This window comes from Clupea harengus, chromosome 21 (genome assembly GCF_900700415.2).
Source record: "Clupea harengus chromosome 21, Ch_v2.0.2, whole genome shotgun sequence".
Lineage (NCBI taxonomy): Eukaryota > Metazoa > Chordata > Actinopteri > Clupeiformes > Clupeidae > Clupea > Clupea harengus.
Window position 1 is genome coordinate 618,561 of NC_045172.1, and position 17,500 is coordinate 636,060.

Here is a 17,500-nt window from a genome sequence, read left to right on the forward strand (position 1 = left end):
TTGTGAAGAAACTAAATCATTGAAGGTGGTCAGGTGGTATTTTATTTTAGTTACAGTACAAAATAATACAAAAATGGCCTCAGTAAAATCCTGGATGACTGCTTCATGGTGGAGTGCGCACTGTGGAGTTTGTAGTTCAGAAGGGAATGAGTGCACAGTACTGCGTCATCTGTTCTTCAGGACACAGTGGATAAAGAAGGGAAGGGGTTCTGTTTACTGACAACAAGTTTCTGATGCTGATGAGAGATGTATCCTTTGATGTGACCCTAAGAAAGATATATATGGAAGTGTTAAATCACCCTCTACAACAATGACTGCACAATAGAAAACCAGCCTGATAATACACCACCTTGTTTAGGAATGAACACTGGCACATATTAACTTGAAATCTGATTGGCCTCAACATTGGCAGCAACACAACCATAAGGGAGGCTTTAGCTACTCCACTGCTATTCCATACATGGTATGGTCTGTCCACTGTCAGAGAAGCCACCAACAGGAAATCTGCACGAGATTTCTGATATCCATGACATTGCAGATGGACATCTGCAATACAAATCTTCAAAAGGAAAGTATATCATAGCACAGTGGATAGAAATCTAGTCATCAGTCCCCTGTAATCCAGGGATTTCGATCCAAGCCTTTGTTTTAGGGCTTTGTTCGGGTCAGCTGCTGTGTTTTCATATGTAACCCTTCTGGTATAATCAGGCCTTCAGAATAACATCATTGTAGGTCTAGAGGCATTTTCACATAAAATGCAGAGATGTATTTAATCATATGTACATGGATTGGTGCTATTCAGTGTTATTACAGATCCAGTCCACTAATGTGAGACATCACCACACTTTCCTCAGGGATAACTTCAGAAAAACACTTCACTTAATTAGTAATATCTGATGAATTAAGAGGAGCTTTTCATAGATTTCATAACTATTAGTCTATGCTGAAATCATAAACCTACCGCACTGAAGTTTGTTTGGTGATTTATAAACTATGTGTACTCCCGCGAGGTCAAATACCATAATTCAATGATCCTCAATCAGTGGCACCAGTGCAGTCGCAACATCCTACTGTTCCACTGTCTCAAACATACATTCTCATGAAGTAACCGTGAGTCTGCTCTTTTATACCCCCCACAAACTGAAAGCATAGATTATACTTGGTAGAATGTCCTCAAAATTGCTATTGAAGCTAGCTACTTGCTAATGAACGTTTAGATTGTTGTGAAAAGTAATAAACTGCTTGCCTGCCAAAGACACTAAGCATCTCTACACCCCTCATGGCATCCCATGAATTAACATACTGGAAGAGACTACACATTTTAGTTTCAGAAGTGCGCCAAATGTACTTTATTTCATTTTTTTTTTTTTTTACGTTTCTGAATTTCTGTGAATTAAATCTCTGCAAGGGAAAATTGTCGTCACTGTGTTGTTGCTGCTGCTGCTCTTGTTATTACAATAATAATACTGAAAACCGTGATTCATTCTTAAAACCGAAACAAACCAAAAACAATCAAACCACTCTGCACTATTCCAAATGCATGCTTGAACCATGACCAATGTCACCAGGCTCTGACATGTGTGGGTGTGTGACTGGATCTTACCATGTAGATGAGATTGGCCAGGAGGCACTGCACCTCATCGATATCCACGTCCTCCACCTGCATCATCTTCAGTGCCACTAGAAATGCATCAAGGGGCAGCTGGTGTGTCCTCAGGAGATGGTACCTGCACATACAACACCTACAATCAAATCCTAAACTAGGCTTTTTGAATATTTACTGATTTATTGTAAGCTTTCTTAAAAGCTGGAAGAATGGCGTAGGACAATGTCCACATACATTCCGGCCTTTTACATAACCACACAAATCTTCAATGACACGTACACTTTCTTGAAGAGGTTTCTGTAGGTGATTATTTTCAGCTTCTCGAGGATGAGGAAGATCCCGCAGCGGATGAAGAAGGTTTCGTGTTTGGTCAGCGCCTCATTCAGCAGCAGCAGGTTTCCCTCACTTTTGACAAGATGGAGAGCAGAGGGAGAAGTTGGGATAGCCGTCAGAGAAAGATGGAGAGAAGAGGGAGAAGTTGGGATAGCCGTCAGAGAAAGATGGAGAGAAGAGGGAGAAGTTGGGAAAGCCGTCAGAGAAAGATGGAGAGAAGAGGGAGAAGTTGGGATAGCCGTCAGAGAAAGATGGAGAGAAGAGGGAGAAGTTGGGATAGCAGTCAAATAAAGGAATTGTACTGGATAGACAGAGATCAGATGCGCTAAAGGAAAGATCTTTGTCAAGATAAGGGAGTGGCAGATTTGCATACCTGACAGCTTTGGTGACATCCGTGAACTGCATGAGGTCATACTTCTGCAGGAGGGAGGGGCTGGGCATGTGGCCCTGAGGAGGAAAGATACGTGACACAATCAGGGCTGGAGAAAGTCTGGGTCACTTGGATTCTACAGACCTGACTAAGGCATTTCCTATCAAAAGAAGAAACAGACTCGAAATCTGCAGTCCTCTGAATTTGCCGTTTTCCATGTTCTGAATCTGTTTAAGGGGATGCTAGGGAATTTGATTTTATTTTTCATTTGTAAAAGCACGATGGAAAAAAACCATGATCCTTCTACTTTCATCAGAAGGGGGTGATGAAATGTATTGTAATAAAAGTGTCAATATGATACAAAATGTATAGAGACAACAGAGTATGTAATGTTGCACTGTGTCTGATGAGCTCCAGCAAATCAAAGCAGGCCGCTGAAGGACTTTCAAAAGGTTTGCTCATTTCAGTTTAATAGCAAAATGACTGGATGTCTAACCAATCAAATCTATGATGGACTTAGTCTGGAGGGGATAAGTCCTGGCCCACCCCCTCAGAGTGACCTGAAGAAGGGGCTACGTAGAGTATGTCTTTTTAAGGCCTGTAAATCTACATGGCAATACCCCGATGTTATCATTCATCGCTATCATTCTTTACACACGTCTTCTCCTCCTTCAACTTGGTTTCTCTCTACATGCCTTGAATCGCATACAAAGTTACAAAGAATAACTAGTATTTACTGAAGTTCAAAATTCAAAATAAATACTAAGTAAAAGATCAGGACATTTAACGCAATTCTTTTTTTTTGCTTCATTATGTTAATGCTTGAAAAAAGATATCTTATTTGCGGCTGGCTTGTTCAGGTGGTAAAAGCTGCAGTATGATACTCTTATACCTACCCCTATTATGGGCAGAAGAAGTATGATACTCTTATACCTACCCCTATGATGGGCAGAAGAAGTATGATACTCTTATACCTACCTACCCCCCCCCCCCCCCCCCCAACTAAGCCATTCCACCAAGGATAACTGTTGCACTGTTACACTGTGTGTCTCATGTTGCCCTGCAGCCCTACAGAAATGAAATGTTGTTACCCTGTATGTATGGCACCTGCATAACCTGCATCATCTGTGTCTTACCAAGAGCATCTTGACTGGTAGGAGATAGATGAGAATCAATCTTTTGTTTCTCTGGCAGGAGCGATGGCAATGTTGAAAGGCAAAAGACAAATAAGCCTCCGCTGCAAAATAAAAGGAATGAAAAGCCTGAAAATACTGTTCCATCACATTTCACTACTCTTAAATCATGTGATAGACTAGGTGCAGACTGAGGGTTTGACTTTAGGATTAGTATTTTGTATTGTATTTTGCAGCTAGGGAACCATGGCAACCAAGTAACATGTTCTGCAACAGTCAAAGGTAAAAGTAAAGGCCTCTCACCTAGTTTGAAGTCGCTGTCGAACATGGCCTTCCTGCCAACATAGTACTTGTAGGTGATCCTCTGTGCCATGCTGTACTCATCTTTCAGGTTGGAGCTGTCGATCGCCCGAATAAGTGGTTTGCACAAGTGCAGCTTACTGATCTATGAAGGGGTTCATGAAACACACACATAAATGCAAATACACAGAAAAACGATGGTAATAAAAATGTATCGTCATGTCCTTGTTCAAAATCCACACCTTGAAGTAGATCTTGAAGAGTTGGTTGATGAGAAAGAGCATGCCCCACTTCTTCGAGTCATCGATGCCAGCGCGGCTAGAGAGCAGGACAGAAGTATTGGGGTGTTAGAGGGAAAAATAAACCCATTTCTGCGGCCGAATCTGAAACTTGTATGCCCGTGTGTGCACATGTTCTTACACTTGAATGTGTATACATACATATTCTTTGGTTGTTGACTTCAGCAGTAGATGATGTATTTTTATTACATTAAACTCTATCACATCTATCACTCCAAACAAACAAAGCATAGATTTTTGTTTTCAGGAAAAGACCAAATATTGTTTTAATTGGACAATCATGATAATTAGTTCTAGCGCATCACGTGGATTATTACAGGGGTTTTTCAGTTTTGCTGCTTAAGTGCAATAATATTAGCAGTAATGGCATTGCTACAAGGGTGGGACATATCTAATCACTATATCAACTAAATGAAAAGTAAGGCAAGAGAAAGTTTAATATCTAACTGTAGATCCTTTACCTGGGTCAAAATACAGATCTATTTGTATCTATGCCAGGATTGTCAGTGTTTCCTGAAACATTAATTAAATGTAAACAATAATAATAAAAAAACAGAAATGAGTTCTTCATGGATGTGAATCTTTTTTCTTCAAATTCATTTCAAAAGGTGCTTCATCCAAAACAGCGAAAGGTACAGAAAGTACACTAATAAAACATAAATGAGAATTCTCTACTCCCCAGTGGTATCTGGATATTTAAATAGCTATATTTGATTTGCGACATCTGACAGTGAAGGCTAAATGAACAGTTAACAAAATGTGTGAAGTGATTTGATTCTCTTCCCAGTTACAGGTTGTAAAGCCACTAAAAATGGTGTTTCCATTGACACTTAAAGAAAAGGCCTAAGCCTTGAAACAAACTCAAGTCAAGCAAAGTTCTCTGTTACTTTCATTTTATATTGGAGGCAGGCAACGTGACATAGAGAAGTGAAATAAGTTGGAAAAACCTCAATCTCATTCAAATGAGGAACAGTTTTGGCCTCAATCAGACTGTCTGTCATCTTTGCATCTTTGAAAGTTGTTGACTATGCTAAAGAGAACAGCTTGGAGGGAGTTGTGATGTTTAACTTTGTTTAACTAACGTGTGTCCATTTGATCTGTATTTGAGAGGTTACTGAGTTTTTAGTGTGATTGCTCAGTCACACAGCATTGCAAAGCAACGATCAGTTTAAAGTTAAAGAACAGAAATTACCGGTTACACGGTAATACTGACTGCTGACAGGATAATGTTATGTTTCAGTTGAGAACTTGGCATTAGACATGAATCATCTGGCTACATTCTTCTACACCCAAGCAATACTTGGCAAGCGTCTTTGAAACTTGTCTGTTTTTCTGTCTGTAAGAAAGATTACGCAAAAAACACTGACCTGATTTTCATGAAACTTGGTGGAAAGTTGTAGCATGGTCCAAGGAAGAACACATTACATTTTGTACCGGATCCAAATCACGGGGCAGAGCCACAAACTTGTTTCACTTTCTCTAACATTGCCTGAGATAGGCCTTTGGCTTTAGCAGAGGTCAAAGCTCTCCCAGTGCCCTTCTAGTTCTGTAATATTAGATCAGGACCCCTTGTCATAACATTAAAATTATTTATCAGATTACTAGCCATTGCTATTATCTATGACGTTACCCAAGGTCAATGGTTTTTACATGGTAAGCCAAAAAGAAATTGGGAAAAACTGTGTTTGTATGTGTGTGTGTGTGTGTGTGTGTGTGTGTGTGTATGTGGGTGTGTGCATATACTCACTTATCACTGGCACACACTCTGAAGCAGCTCATTAATTGTTCAGCTGCTTTCTCCAGCATATCTCCCACCTTTCCCTTGCTTTTCTTCAGCAACTGCTGTTCCGCCTGCCCAAATGAAAACACATACAGGTGAACAGGATATCGGAGAGGGATGGGAGAATGGATCCTACTGGTCCGATCCACTGAAGGATTTGCTCAGTGTGACCTGGCCTTATAATTCATAATTCCTCATGAGTATAAAATGAGGTTTTACTTGTGTATGGCATGCTTCCCAGATAGAACAATTATTATTAATAACGCACTCATTTGCATGGAGCTCAAGAACATTTTCATCAAGGCTGTTAAGACCACACTTTCAATCGATCTGATCACATAACGCAAATCTAAATTGATCACCATGCACAAAAGCATAACTTACAGAAAGGGGGTAGACAAATCCTCATTTTTGCTAGCTTGCTCACCAGGAAAGTGAATATTCCTTCACCAGACCCAAGATGTGATGACATTAAGTTCTGAGGCCTTGTATATATACAGAAATAATGTTTGCACATGTGCTTTTACCTACTGGACTTTCAATGTGTCGAATATTATACACTTACTTAGTGTGTAAAAGAAAAGTATTCATAGGTTGACATGAATGAGCAGTTCTAGTATAAGAAGGATGCAGCAGAAGAGTATGGTTGGAGATGTATGACCAGGCCCCGGCATACTCAGATGGGATTACGAACACAATTGGCATACTATCTGTGTATTTTAAATGCAGCCAACACAACACGTGTTTGTCCGCAAGAGCATTAAGAATATAAAAGAGCTTGCTCAAACAACTCCTTGCAGCAGAACAACTCCTAAATGAACACACAAATACAATGAAGGCAGCAGAACAACTCCTAAATGAACACACAAATACAATGAAGGCAGCAGTTTGCTGGAACGGAATGTTGCCGCAGACCACACAGTAGCTGAAGATAAAAACACAGCCTAACAACAGGTACATGACCTTGGGTCCTGGACCTTCACAATCCATTACTGAATTATTTGAAAACAACTCACATTATTGGCAAATATCCGTAAGTCCAGAGCAACAGCAAACATCATTGGCAATGCCCTGCAAATACCAGATAGTATTACTTACACCATAATACAACAGCAAAATAGTTGCATTTAGCATTTAACATAACATTTACCATCACTTTCCCATAACAGCCGAGTCTCCAATAATGACCAGCCTCATAAAGAGGTTGAATATGAAATACATTTTAGTCTCTTTTAAAATCCAGGTGAAAAACATTGGTAGGCGATGAGGTCGTTCTTACATTTACCCTACCCTCAAGAAGGGGATCTTTTATGCACATGGATGAAGCCATAACAATGAAAGTGTGAATTATTAGTCATTGCCTCAGCAATCACATGTGTCGTTTCGTTTTTATTAGTGCTGCTTCTCCCTATAGGAGTTTGAGATCCAACACCATTCCAACTCTCAAATGTTTGTCTTGATCCTGTGCAGCGGGCAGCTTTTTGATAGACCCACGTACTCCCCAGTTATTGTCATTTTTCATTGGTCCATTTTCCAACTGAAATAAATGGTTGGTTGCTCTCTCTGTCCCTGCCCCTCCCTTCTTGTTTTGCACTGCCCTTTGGCATGGCATCAAACTTACACAGATTTGGGGGGAAAGATGAATCTTGACTATGAAGTATGGTGGGGAGACCAGCATAACTTGGGCTGCTTTTTAGCTAAGGGCTCGGACTCATTGTATCATTAGGGTAGCTTTCTATCAGCTGAACAATGTGCATGATATGTGTTCAGTTTATAATGATGTTTAGCAACATATCAAAGAATCAAAACGTACCATATTTGACATGGTTGTTGGTGTTATTTGATGTTACACCCGTCATCAGAAGATATTACTTAGTATTCTCTGACTACAGTAACCATGTTCTCTCTTATGTATTTTCACAAACGTGAAAAAGAACTGTTGTTCACAAGTACGACAAAAGTTGATTTAATCAAGAGAAACACTGTTGCCTTGTGTTGGGCCTGAATGCCTACATTATACCTGGCATCAATGTGTGTCCACTGGATTTTACCCAACGCTTCCCTGCAGTGGTGAAATATAAAACTACAGGTTTTGATGGACAGGCCTGGGGACATACACAAGCTGCACTACTCTATAAATGTCATCTATTCAATCAGGACAGATTCCGTCAGAGATCACCAAATTGGCACTACTGATATTTGTGGTCAGGAGCTGCACCTGTATAAGGTCGGTTAGGTACGCCTCCCAATTATATTGGAATTAAATCGGATGTTGGGAGACTGCAGTGAACAAAGTGAATTTTGTGACTTTGATTGTGACACAACCTCGAAGCATGTCTCATCATAGCTGACTCCTAAAATATGAACTACAAATAGTTGCAATAACACACAATACTCCAATAACAGCAAAAAAATAGTTCATATAGTCTTACCAGTTTTCTTCTTTGTGGGCTTGGAAAGCCTTCAGAAATGACGTGAGATGTTAAAGAGAATTTTGTATAAGAAACCATTCTCACACACACTATTCAGAACAGAGAGTCAGAACCCTCACAATATGCAGATTCCATTTTCCACTTTACTGAAAGGATATTGTACCACCACCGTCTGACATTTGTACGCCTCCACAAAATCATGATTAGACACCGCGTATATGCACCTGTGAAAGGAAGCAGAGGAATGAAACATCATTTTAATTTTCAGTTAGAGTGGAGCAGAGAACACAGGTCACACAGCAGAGAACACAGGGTCACACAGCAGAGAACACAGGTCACACAGCAGAGAACACAGGTCACACAGCAGAGCACCAACACCTTTAGAACATTTTCCAAAAGATTCTTGAAATTCTGAGACAAAGGTGTCACATAAATCAGTTAACTGCTATGCCAAAATAAGTTAATAAATTGATTAATGACTGTAGTACAAACAGAAAGTTAGGACCTACTGATCATCATAATCAGGAAACGTACTACCCACTGCCTACTTGTGTGTGTATTGGTGTAACTGATGTGAGTATGCCTTCAATATACCAAAAAGTACCACTAAAAGCCCTTAAATGTTATTTCAATTGTCCAGAAGTTAACCCTAAAAAAAACCTACGTGCGTTTGCATTTGTCTTTTGGGTTTAGATACATGTGGGAAAGTAAATTGTTACGATAGAAATGTGTGTTGAAAAAGGTATGCCATCACCTGACCAAATGTGCCACTTCATACCAATTCAAAGGTATTAGTTCTAGGACAGGAAGCCTCCAACCCCACCCACCATACAACTCCCCTGATAGGTTATTCACGTGCACAACAGAAAAGGTGCAATATTGACATCTGATTTGTCTATATATTTGTCTATTGATATGTCTCATCACGAGCAAAAAGATATATTCAACTGAAAAAAATAAATGTACTGGACATTGTACATTGTACAATGATGTAGGCCTACACCGATTAATGGTGCACGGCCACTTAATAAAACAAAAAATGCTTGTTTGTTTTCATGTTGGGATGTGACATGAACATGACACTTTAAAGTCCACTGAACCCAAAGCGAGCTGTTCACGTGATCATTTCAAGACTGCTAGACATGGTACATTTCATTCTAAACCCAAAGCGAGCTGTTCACGTGATCATTTCAAGACTGCTAGACATGGTACATTTCATTCTAAACCCAAAGCGAGCTGTTCACGTGATAATTTCAGGACTGCTGGACATGGTACATTCCATTCTAAACCCAAAGCGAGCTGTTCACGTGATCATTTCAGGACTGCTGGACATGGTACATTTCATTCTAAACCGGTTGACAGACGCCAGATCAAATGAGATGCTAACACTGGGTTTAGGATTGACATTTTAAGCCATCTCAGTCTATTCAATGAAATGGGAATTTGAATATGTAGAATTTAAACATATCCAATAAAATGTTAAGTGGTTCAGGTGAGGTCCATCCACCATAGCCTAACGAACTCCTGTGGGAACACTGAAGCTCTATGATGACAACCGTTTTTCCTGCCAGTGGGTTGAAGTTTTGTATTTAGTGACGTAACTGTTATTATATATGTTCCATCTCTATTGAGCTTTCTATAAAATAAATGAAGTGCTCTCAGCCAGGCTGTAAACTTTGCCACTGTGGCTAATATATAGTGGTAATATATAGATGTATCTGTAAGGTGGACATACAAAGTACTTAAACAATAAAGGGTTTGCATCTCAGTAAAAAAAGCTGTACTGAATTGTGTTGCATTGGGTTCCTAGTGAGGGGCCTGTATTTTTAATATAGTAAATCCAAACTGTTAATGTTTTTTTTACATAAGAGCCAATACCCTACGGTATTTGACATTTAGCTGATAAGGGTGTAGTCACTTCTGTTGTATACTGTACCATTCAAACATTTTGCCACTGCTGTAATATTCCACTAGAAAACAGAAAAACTAATATTGTGAGTATGCCGTACCTCAAGTGAGCAGCGACCATCTCATCATACGGGGGCTCAAGCACCTGCTGGCATTTCTCCTCTGGACTTAAAAGCTGTGAAAACAAAAACGTCAAACCAATGACTTAAGTTTAAACCCAAAGAAATCTTTTCAGTTCAAAGCGGTCAAATCCTAGAAACATGTAGGTGTAATAAAATCAACCTGTTTTCATTCTAGTCTTCGTCCCATTCAGCCATTGAAAATAACTTTGCATGGAGTCACACTTAATTAAAACATTATTCACGTTTTGAATAACTAGTATCTAGTTATTATAACAATACTTAGTTGTGCAGCCCGGGTCGTAAATATATCAATTATAAGCACAACCTACACTCATAAAAGATGAACATATAGTCGCTCATGTGGACAGTGAGTTTTGAGTTAAAGCGCAAATGAAGAACGCGGTCATGTAATGACATCAGCTTACTGACAGAAAATCTCCTGGGGGGGGGGTCGCCACTGGCAAAATTAGAAAATGTAGGCACATCGGGGACCATTTTAGTCCTGAAGGACGCACCGCAACCTGGCAGCAGATTTCAGACAACTAATCAAAATGGAACTAAATAGGCTGAAATGGGCCAGAATAAGGGTGACATTTTGTGAGATCATGAGATATGAAGGGAGCCGTGTCTTCCTTTGGTCTTCACCAAAGATTCTACAGAGCTTTGTTCTGCAGTGAGGGCGATTGCTCCCCCATTCAGTTGATCTGATTGATCATGCACTAGGATATGTTTTTCCTTCTATTAACCATCTTTGTCTTTTTGATCAAATAAAAAATGACCATTGTCAGTCAGAATCTCATTTTTCTCATTGCCTTTTATTAAAGTGGAGAATAACAAAAACAGTACAAAAAGGCTCATTATTTGTGTATAGGTTTGGATATGAAAACTAATTATGAAAAAAGTCAATTTAATGATTTTGGTTTCCAAACGTCCATGATGTAGACTGCCATGCAGCAACATTACCTGAAGCCTTGGGTTGGCTACATGTGGGTGTTTGAAAGACAGAAGCTCCGCACAGAAGGTGCCATCACGCGTGTCAATAGCCTCCAACACCTTTGAAAGAAAGTAAAAACATGTTCATAAATATCTCCTTTTAAAGATGATGTTCACTAATCTTAAAGTTGCTTTATATTAAAGTTACTCTATTTGTAGGTGGCTACAACAGTGTGTCAATATAACTGATTTTCACTTGATAACATAGAAGTTTTCATCTAGGTAACTACACCAACCTGTTGTAGATACTGGTTAATTGTTATGTGTGCCATTATTTCTCCTCAGGGTGGCTAGCTACACCTGGAAAACAGAAAAATGTTTGGTGTTAATGTCAATATTGAACATCACCTACCATTAGTCCACATGCAATTGTTATCCAATGTTCCATAGACCAATCCTACGTTTACAAACATTGTGGAACATGCGCACTGGCTGGTGGCAGAAATCCAGTAGGTTGTTACTACTTTGTAGTTCCACGTTGGTGGAACGAACTGCCTAGTACTACCAGAGCAGGGGCGTCCCTCTCTACCTTCAAGAAGCTTTTGAAGACCCAACTCTTCAGAGAGCACCTCCCCTCCTAACTGGCACCTGACTAGCGCTTAACTTGCACTTCAGCAGTTACATTCCTGCACTTCTTTTTCCTTTTCCTTTTTTTCTAGGTCGTTGTTTTTCTAATTCTCATGTAAAGTAGTATTTATTGTTACACCATGCTTTTTTACTGCTCTTAGCTTGACTGTTCTCTCCCTTGTACGTCGCTTTGGACAAAAGCGTCTGCTAAATGACTAAATGTAAATGTAAATGTACTACTACTATACATTCATTAGATGTAGATCAAATAATATATGTCTAAAGTAATGATTCTATTTACCTTGAATTAAAAAAAAATGAAATGCTAACGTATCAGATTTGGGGGAAACCATACAATTCTATGGGGAAACAGTACGTTACTTTGACCACATTTTAACAGATGTCCAGCAAAGAGTTGTGCCTTCAGGTGTAATACCAATCAGAAACAAAATCCCAAAGTGAAGTTTTATGTCTTATGTTAGGCTAAACTGCTGGGCGGGGTTCAATGTTTATCAAACACGAGTGGAAGACAATAATAAAACCATATATTTAAAACCAGCTAGATTTACCAGAGCAATGCACCTCGTTTTAGTTTTAGGAGTTCCACACTTCAAAAAGTAGTAGTCTTTGGCTTGGAATCTTTCGTTGTTGGTTATTGGTGGTTGGCAAACAAGACAAGAGTCATGTTACTTATTTGATTTTTTATAATTGAATGACTATTAAAATATTCGAAAATCATGACCCATCCCCACTAACGTCAGATAGTTGGCTGACATCAAACGGTATTGATGGTTACAATAACAGTGTTATCGGATAGTACAGTGTCTATTTCTCTGTAACTTTTCGAAAATCAAAGCCACAAAAAGCCAAACAAATTCCATTTAGATAACAAACACGGTCATCAGCTGGGTTTGGTCTGCCATCTTTGTTCACAATTTGCAGTTGCAGTTTGGCAAGACTGTAACGCTAGTAAACCTCAAAATCGATTGTACAATTGTGGTCCTGCGTTTAAGGGTCGCAGAGATGCCTTTACAGACAGACCTGTGACTCCCGTCTCCAGCTCATCCATTTTGCATATGCAACAAGTTATATTCTATATTAAATACATAATTAATCATACTGGGAGGTGCACAACCAGCCAAAACGACACCAAAGCGTACCACGAGCCAGCGGACATAATGTCATTTTTGGTGCACGCCACTGTTTACAAGGACAAGCATGACAAGCATACATTCCCTTTAAGTCTCCATCTCCCTCATCAATTAAGTCAATGATCTTGTTTGGCATTCCGTATTTTGTTTTGTATATTTTGCATTGCACATCATTTTTGAAAAGTCAGGCAATCAACAACATTACTCAATGAAAAAGTAAAGGTCCTACTATTAACCAATCATTCATTTATATTACTTTCGTGGAAACAGATCGTTCCTCCGTTCAGGTCAATCAATTAATATTACTTTCCGGCATACCGATAGTCTACCCTTCTACCCAACCTCTACTGACAGTACATATCTGTTAACCCCGACGAAGTATCTGGAAAGGTACTCAATTCCTGTGCCAACCAACTCGCTGGGGTCTTCACTAAGATCTTTAACCTTTCTCTCACTCTAGCCACCATCCCACCCTGCCTAAAATCAGCTATCATCATCCCCGTCCCTAAGAAACCAGCCATCAACAGCTTGAATGACTATAGACCGATTGCACTTACACCTGTAATCATGAAGTGCTTTGAGAAACTGGTTTCACGGCACATCAAATCAACCCTTCCCCCCACATTTGACTCGCATCGGTTTGCTTACAGAGCAAACAGGTCCACGGAAGATGCCATCGACGTAGCCCTCCACACCGCACTGAGCCACCTGGAACTCCGTGGAACCTATATAAGAATGCTCTTCATTGACTACAGCTCAGCTTTTAACACTATCATCCCTGACATACTAGTCAGCAAACTAACTGCACTAGGCCTCTCCCCCTCCATCTGCACCTGGATAAAGGACTTCCTCTCAAACCGCCCACAAACTGTAAAACTCGGTCCCCACCTTTCCTCCACCATCACTCTAAGCACTGGCTCTCCACAAGGCTGTGTGCTGAGCCCACTACTGTACTCCTTGTACACCCATGACTGTACTCCAACCCATCCCACCAACACCATCATTAAATTTGCTGACGACACCACCGTGATCGGGCTCATATCAGAAGATGACGAATCAGCGTACAGGGATGAAGTACAGAAACTGACAGTGTGGTGCTCAGACTACAATCTGTCACTGAACACCACAAAAACGAAAGAATTAATTCTGGACTACAGAAGGCAAAGTGCAGTTCCGGCCCCACTCTACATCAACGGGGACTGTGTGGAGAAGGTCCACACCTTCAAATTCCTAGGAGCCAATTTATCAGATGACCTCTCATGGTCTGTCAACACCTCAGAGACAGTAAAAAAGGCACAGCAGCGACTACACTTCCTGAGAGTACTCAGGATAAACAACCTGGAGTGTAAACTGATGGTGGCCTTCTACCGCACCACTATCGAAAGTGTACTAACCTACTGCATCTCGGCGTGGTACTCCGGTTGCACTGCAGCAGACAAGAGAGCCCTCCAAAGTGTCATCAACACAGCACAAAAAATCACTGGCTGCTCACTGCCCTCCCTGGAATCCATTGCCCGCTCCCGCTACCTTAGCAGGGCCAATAACATCTTAAAAGACTCCTCTCACCCAGGCCACCACCTGTTTACTCTCCTGCCCTCAGGCAGACGGTACAGATCCTTTAGAGCAAGGACCACGCGTCTTAAGAACAGTTTTTTCCCCGACAGCCATCAGAACTCTAAATACCGACATGCACTAAACACTAAGCACTTTATTGACTACAAGTCACATACCATCTCAGTCACCTTATACATGTGCATAAACAAAGCTGTATTAATTGATGTATTTATTGAAGTACTTTATTCTATGCCACCGCACTTTGTTCTACTCTTAATGTATATATATATTTTTTGGGGGGCTGTTCCTACTGTTTTTTGGATAGTTGTAGTATTGTTATGTTATATGTTTGTTGTTGTGTTATATGTTGTCCCTCGTCACACCAACAGGAGAAGCACTCAAAATGTCGATGTATAAATACAATGACAATAAAGGCTTTTCTATTCTTCTATCTATTCTATATCACCAAAAGATTCCAGGTAGCATGTTAGCACGCTTTTATCAGTGCTAGCCTGTTGGTGGTGTTTACAAGGCTTTCACGTGCTTTTTAGGTAGTTAGCGATAGCTAGCTCGCTAGTTTTAGACCCAAACTCTAGAATGCAGCTGTTAAGTAACAGTATGCAACCATTTGAGATGCATTTCTATAGCCAACCAGTTTTGGCATCATCTTATAATTCATGTTGGTGGTATATGGGTATGGGAAGGACAGAAAAACACCTGTTATTCCCGGTAGCCACCCAGGCTTAGCACTATATGTAGGTCTATGGTTTGGGTCAGACCACCGTGAAAAAACGATTTAAAAGCTTTCACATTCTGACATTGCCAAAGGACACCAGCTGAGCTACAAGTGTTTGCAAGGTGTTTGCATGCCATAGGCACTTAATCCCAGTTGCCTGAAGTTATCAGCCCACCTTGTTGTGGTCGCTCATCCCCAGTTAAAATGAACCTCAGCAGATCCGTAACACCGGTCGACTTGCCCTGTTGTTACTTTAGTAGTGTAGACCAAAGACGGAATCTTCGGTTTGACCCGCGATTAGAACAGTGAAATTAACAGTGTTGCAAAGTATTTAGCTAGGCGAACAACTTTTCCGTTGTGCAAGTTTCCCAATTTGGAAGAATACTGGGTTAATTGGACTAGTTGGCTGGCTAACGTTAGCTTTGCAATCGAGTATCTGAACTGCACAGATCATCTATCCTACGTCACCTACATTAGCATTTCAGAGGAGTGAAACATAGGCACCTATGACATGTGCTCAAATGCACCACAATGCTTACCTAGAGGACTCGCGTCGATTATTTTTTTTCTCCCCCTTTCATTAATTATGATGACAAAACTGAGCGACCATTACCGCCAAATTCTTTCAATGGCATTTACGGGACACCAGAGCCCGTTTATTCTAGGGACATTTGACTGCGTGTAGTCACCATTCGTCAGAATAAAAGTTCAAACTTTTGTATTCGTTTTTCATTCATAGAATGAATACCAAAATAGATGGGCTCCCAACAATACACTAAAGGCTGGATAATACAAACATTCGCAGTTGACTTGAAAAAAAACTTGAAATGCCCTTAGAAGTACATGGAATCTATAGAGTATGGGAGTCGACCGGAAGTTTATAGTTTTATTTAGCGTTTTAACACTTCCTGGTTCAAAAGAAAAAAATGAATGGGTTTTCCCAAAATCGGCAAAAAAAAAAGATGTAAGGGAAACAATGCCAGTAGAAAGCCTTGTCAAACGGTTTGATGAGTTAAAATGTAGTTATCATTTGGTCTTTTGCAACGAACTGTTGTCCTTTGACGTGAAAAACAAAGACGTTGCTATCAGTATGCTAAAGCAGAAAAATAATGGACTACATGAAAGCCAATTTCAACAGGTTTCGCCGCTAGGGGGAGCTCCAAGCCAAAAAACTCCTTAGTGCTGCTTTAAGAAAAAGAAAAGAAAAGAGCAATCTTCCTTGCAATTTACAACCCCAAATTAGAAAAAGTTGGGACGGTATGTTAAATTAAAATTAAAACTGAAAACAATGATTTGTAAATTCTCTTTGACCTGTATTAGATTGAAAACAATACAGCAGCACATTATTTGATGTTTTACCTCATGAATTTTAAAGTTTTTTTGAAAATAAACACTTAATTCAATTCCGAGTCTTGCAACATATTTAAAAAAAAGTTGGGACAGTAAAGCATTTATCACTTTGTAACGTACAGTATGTACGGAATGTACAGTACTGCAATAAATCCCCCTTCGTGTTTGTTATAATCAGTTTACGTTGAAACAGTTTAAAAGAGGTGGCAATTCAACTGTATGATTGTTTTAGGGGGTGTAATTTGTTGAGCTGTTAAACTGTATTGAATTAAACACAAATGTGTTTCTGTTATTTAGCCCAGCCTCACTGATTGGCATGGGGTGGTCAAAATAATAGAAACGCTTGTCAGCACAACGCAATACAATTCAACAGCACTACAAACTGCAGCCTCCATAATGAACACACAGTTTGATCAACTACTCTCTAAATCAGTTTATACAAACACAGAATACTATAACATTCATAAAGCAAAGATGTATTGCAGGATATCCTGCCATTTCTTCCAGCTAATTTTTATGACAGGGTTATGGTTTTTTGAAACTAAGACTTTTCAAACAAGTGCTTTGTTCGTTTTGTCTGTTTTCACAGGTGTGCAGAATTTAACTGATCAAGCCTCAATTAACAACTAACAGCATATCATAACTTCAGATCCTCCACCTGAAGACTGCCACCTATCTTCCTGCCATCACTAGACGCTTGATTTATCACACCTAAAAGAAGTAACAAACTGTAAAATATTACAACCCCAAATCAGTAAAAGTTGGGACGGTATGGAAAATGCGAATAAAAAAAGAAAGCAGTTATTTATTTTTGGGACGGGGGCAATCTATGGGTAGTAATGAGGTAGAATAATTAAATAATGATG

General features: G+C 39.8%; 1 protein-coding gene across 1 annotated transcript; it reads right to left on the reverse strand.

The window, feature by feature from the left end:
* Positions 1-19: 19 nt before the first annotated feature.
* On the reverse strand, positions 20-16,141 carry pcid2 (PCI domain containing 2). The gene is made up of 15 exons (XM_012823293.3): positions 15,824-16,141; positions 11,513-11,576; positions 11,247-11,336; positions 10,263-10,336; positions 8,412-8,477; positions 8,254-8,295; positions 6,838-6,892; positions 5,789-5,892; positions 3,985-4,060; positions 3,746-3,887; positions 3,446-3,546; positions 2,313-2,386; positions 1,886-2,011; positions 1,604-1,727; positions 20-266 (listed from the first exon to the last, which is right to left on the reverse strand). The coding sequence occupies exons 2-15, from the start codon at positions 11,546-11,548 to the stop codon at positions 177-179; spliced, it is 1,200 nt and encodes a 399-aa protein (XP_012678747.1). The 5' UTR covers positions 11,549-11,576; positions 15,824-16,141; the 3' UTR covers positions 20-176.
* Between the last annotated feature and the right edge of the window lie 1,359 nt (positions 16,142-17,500).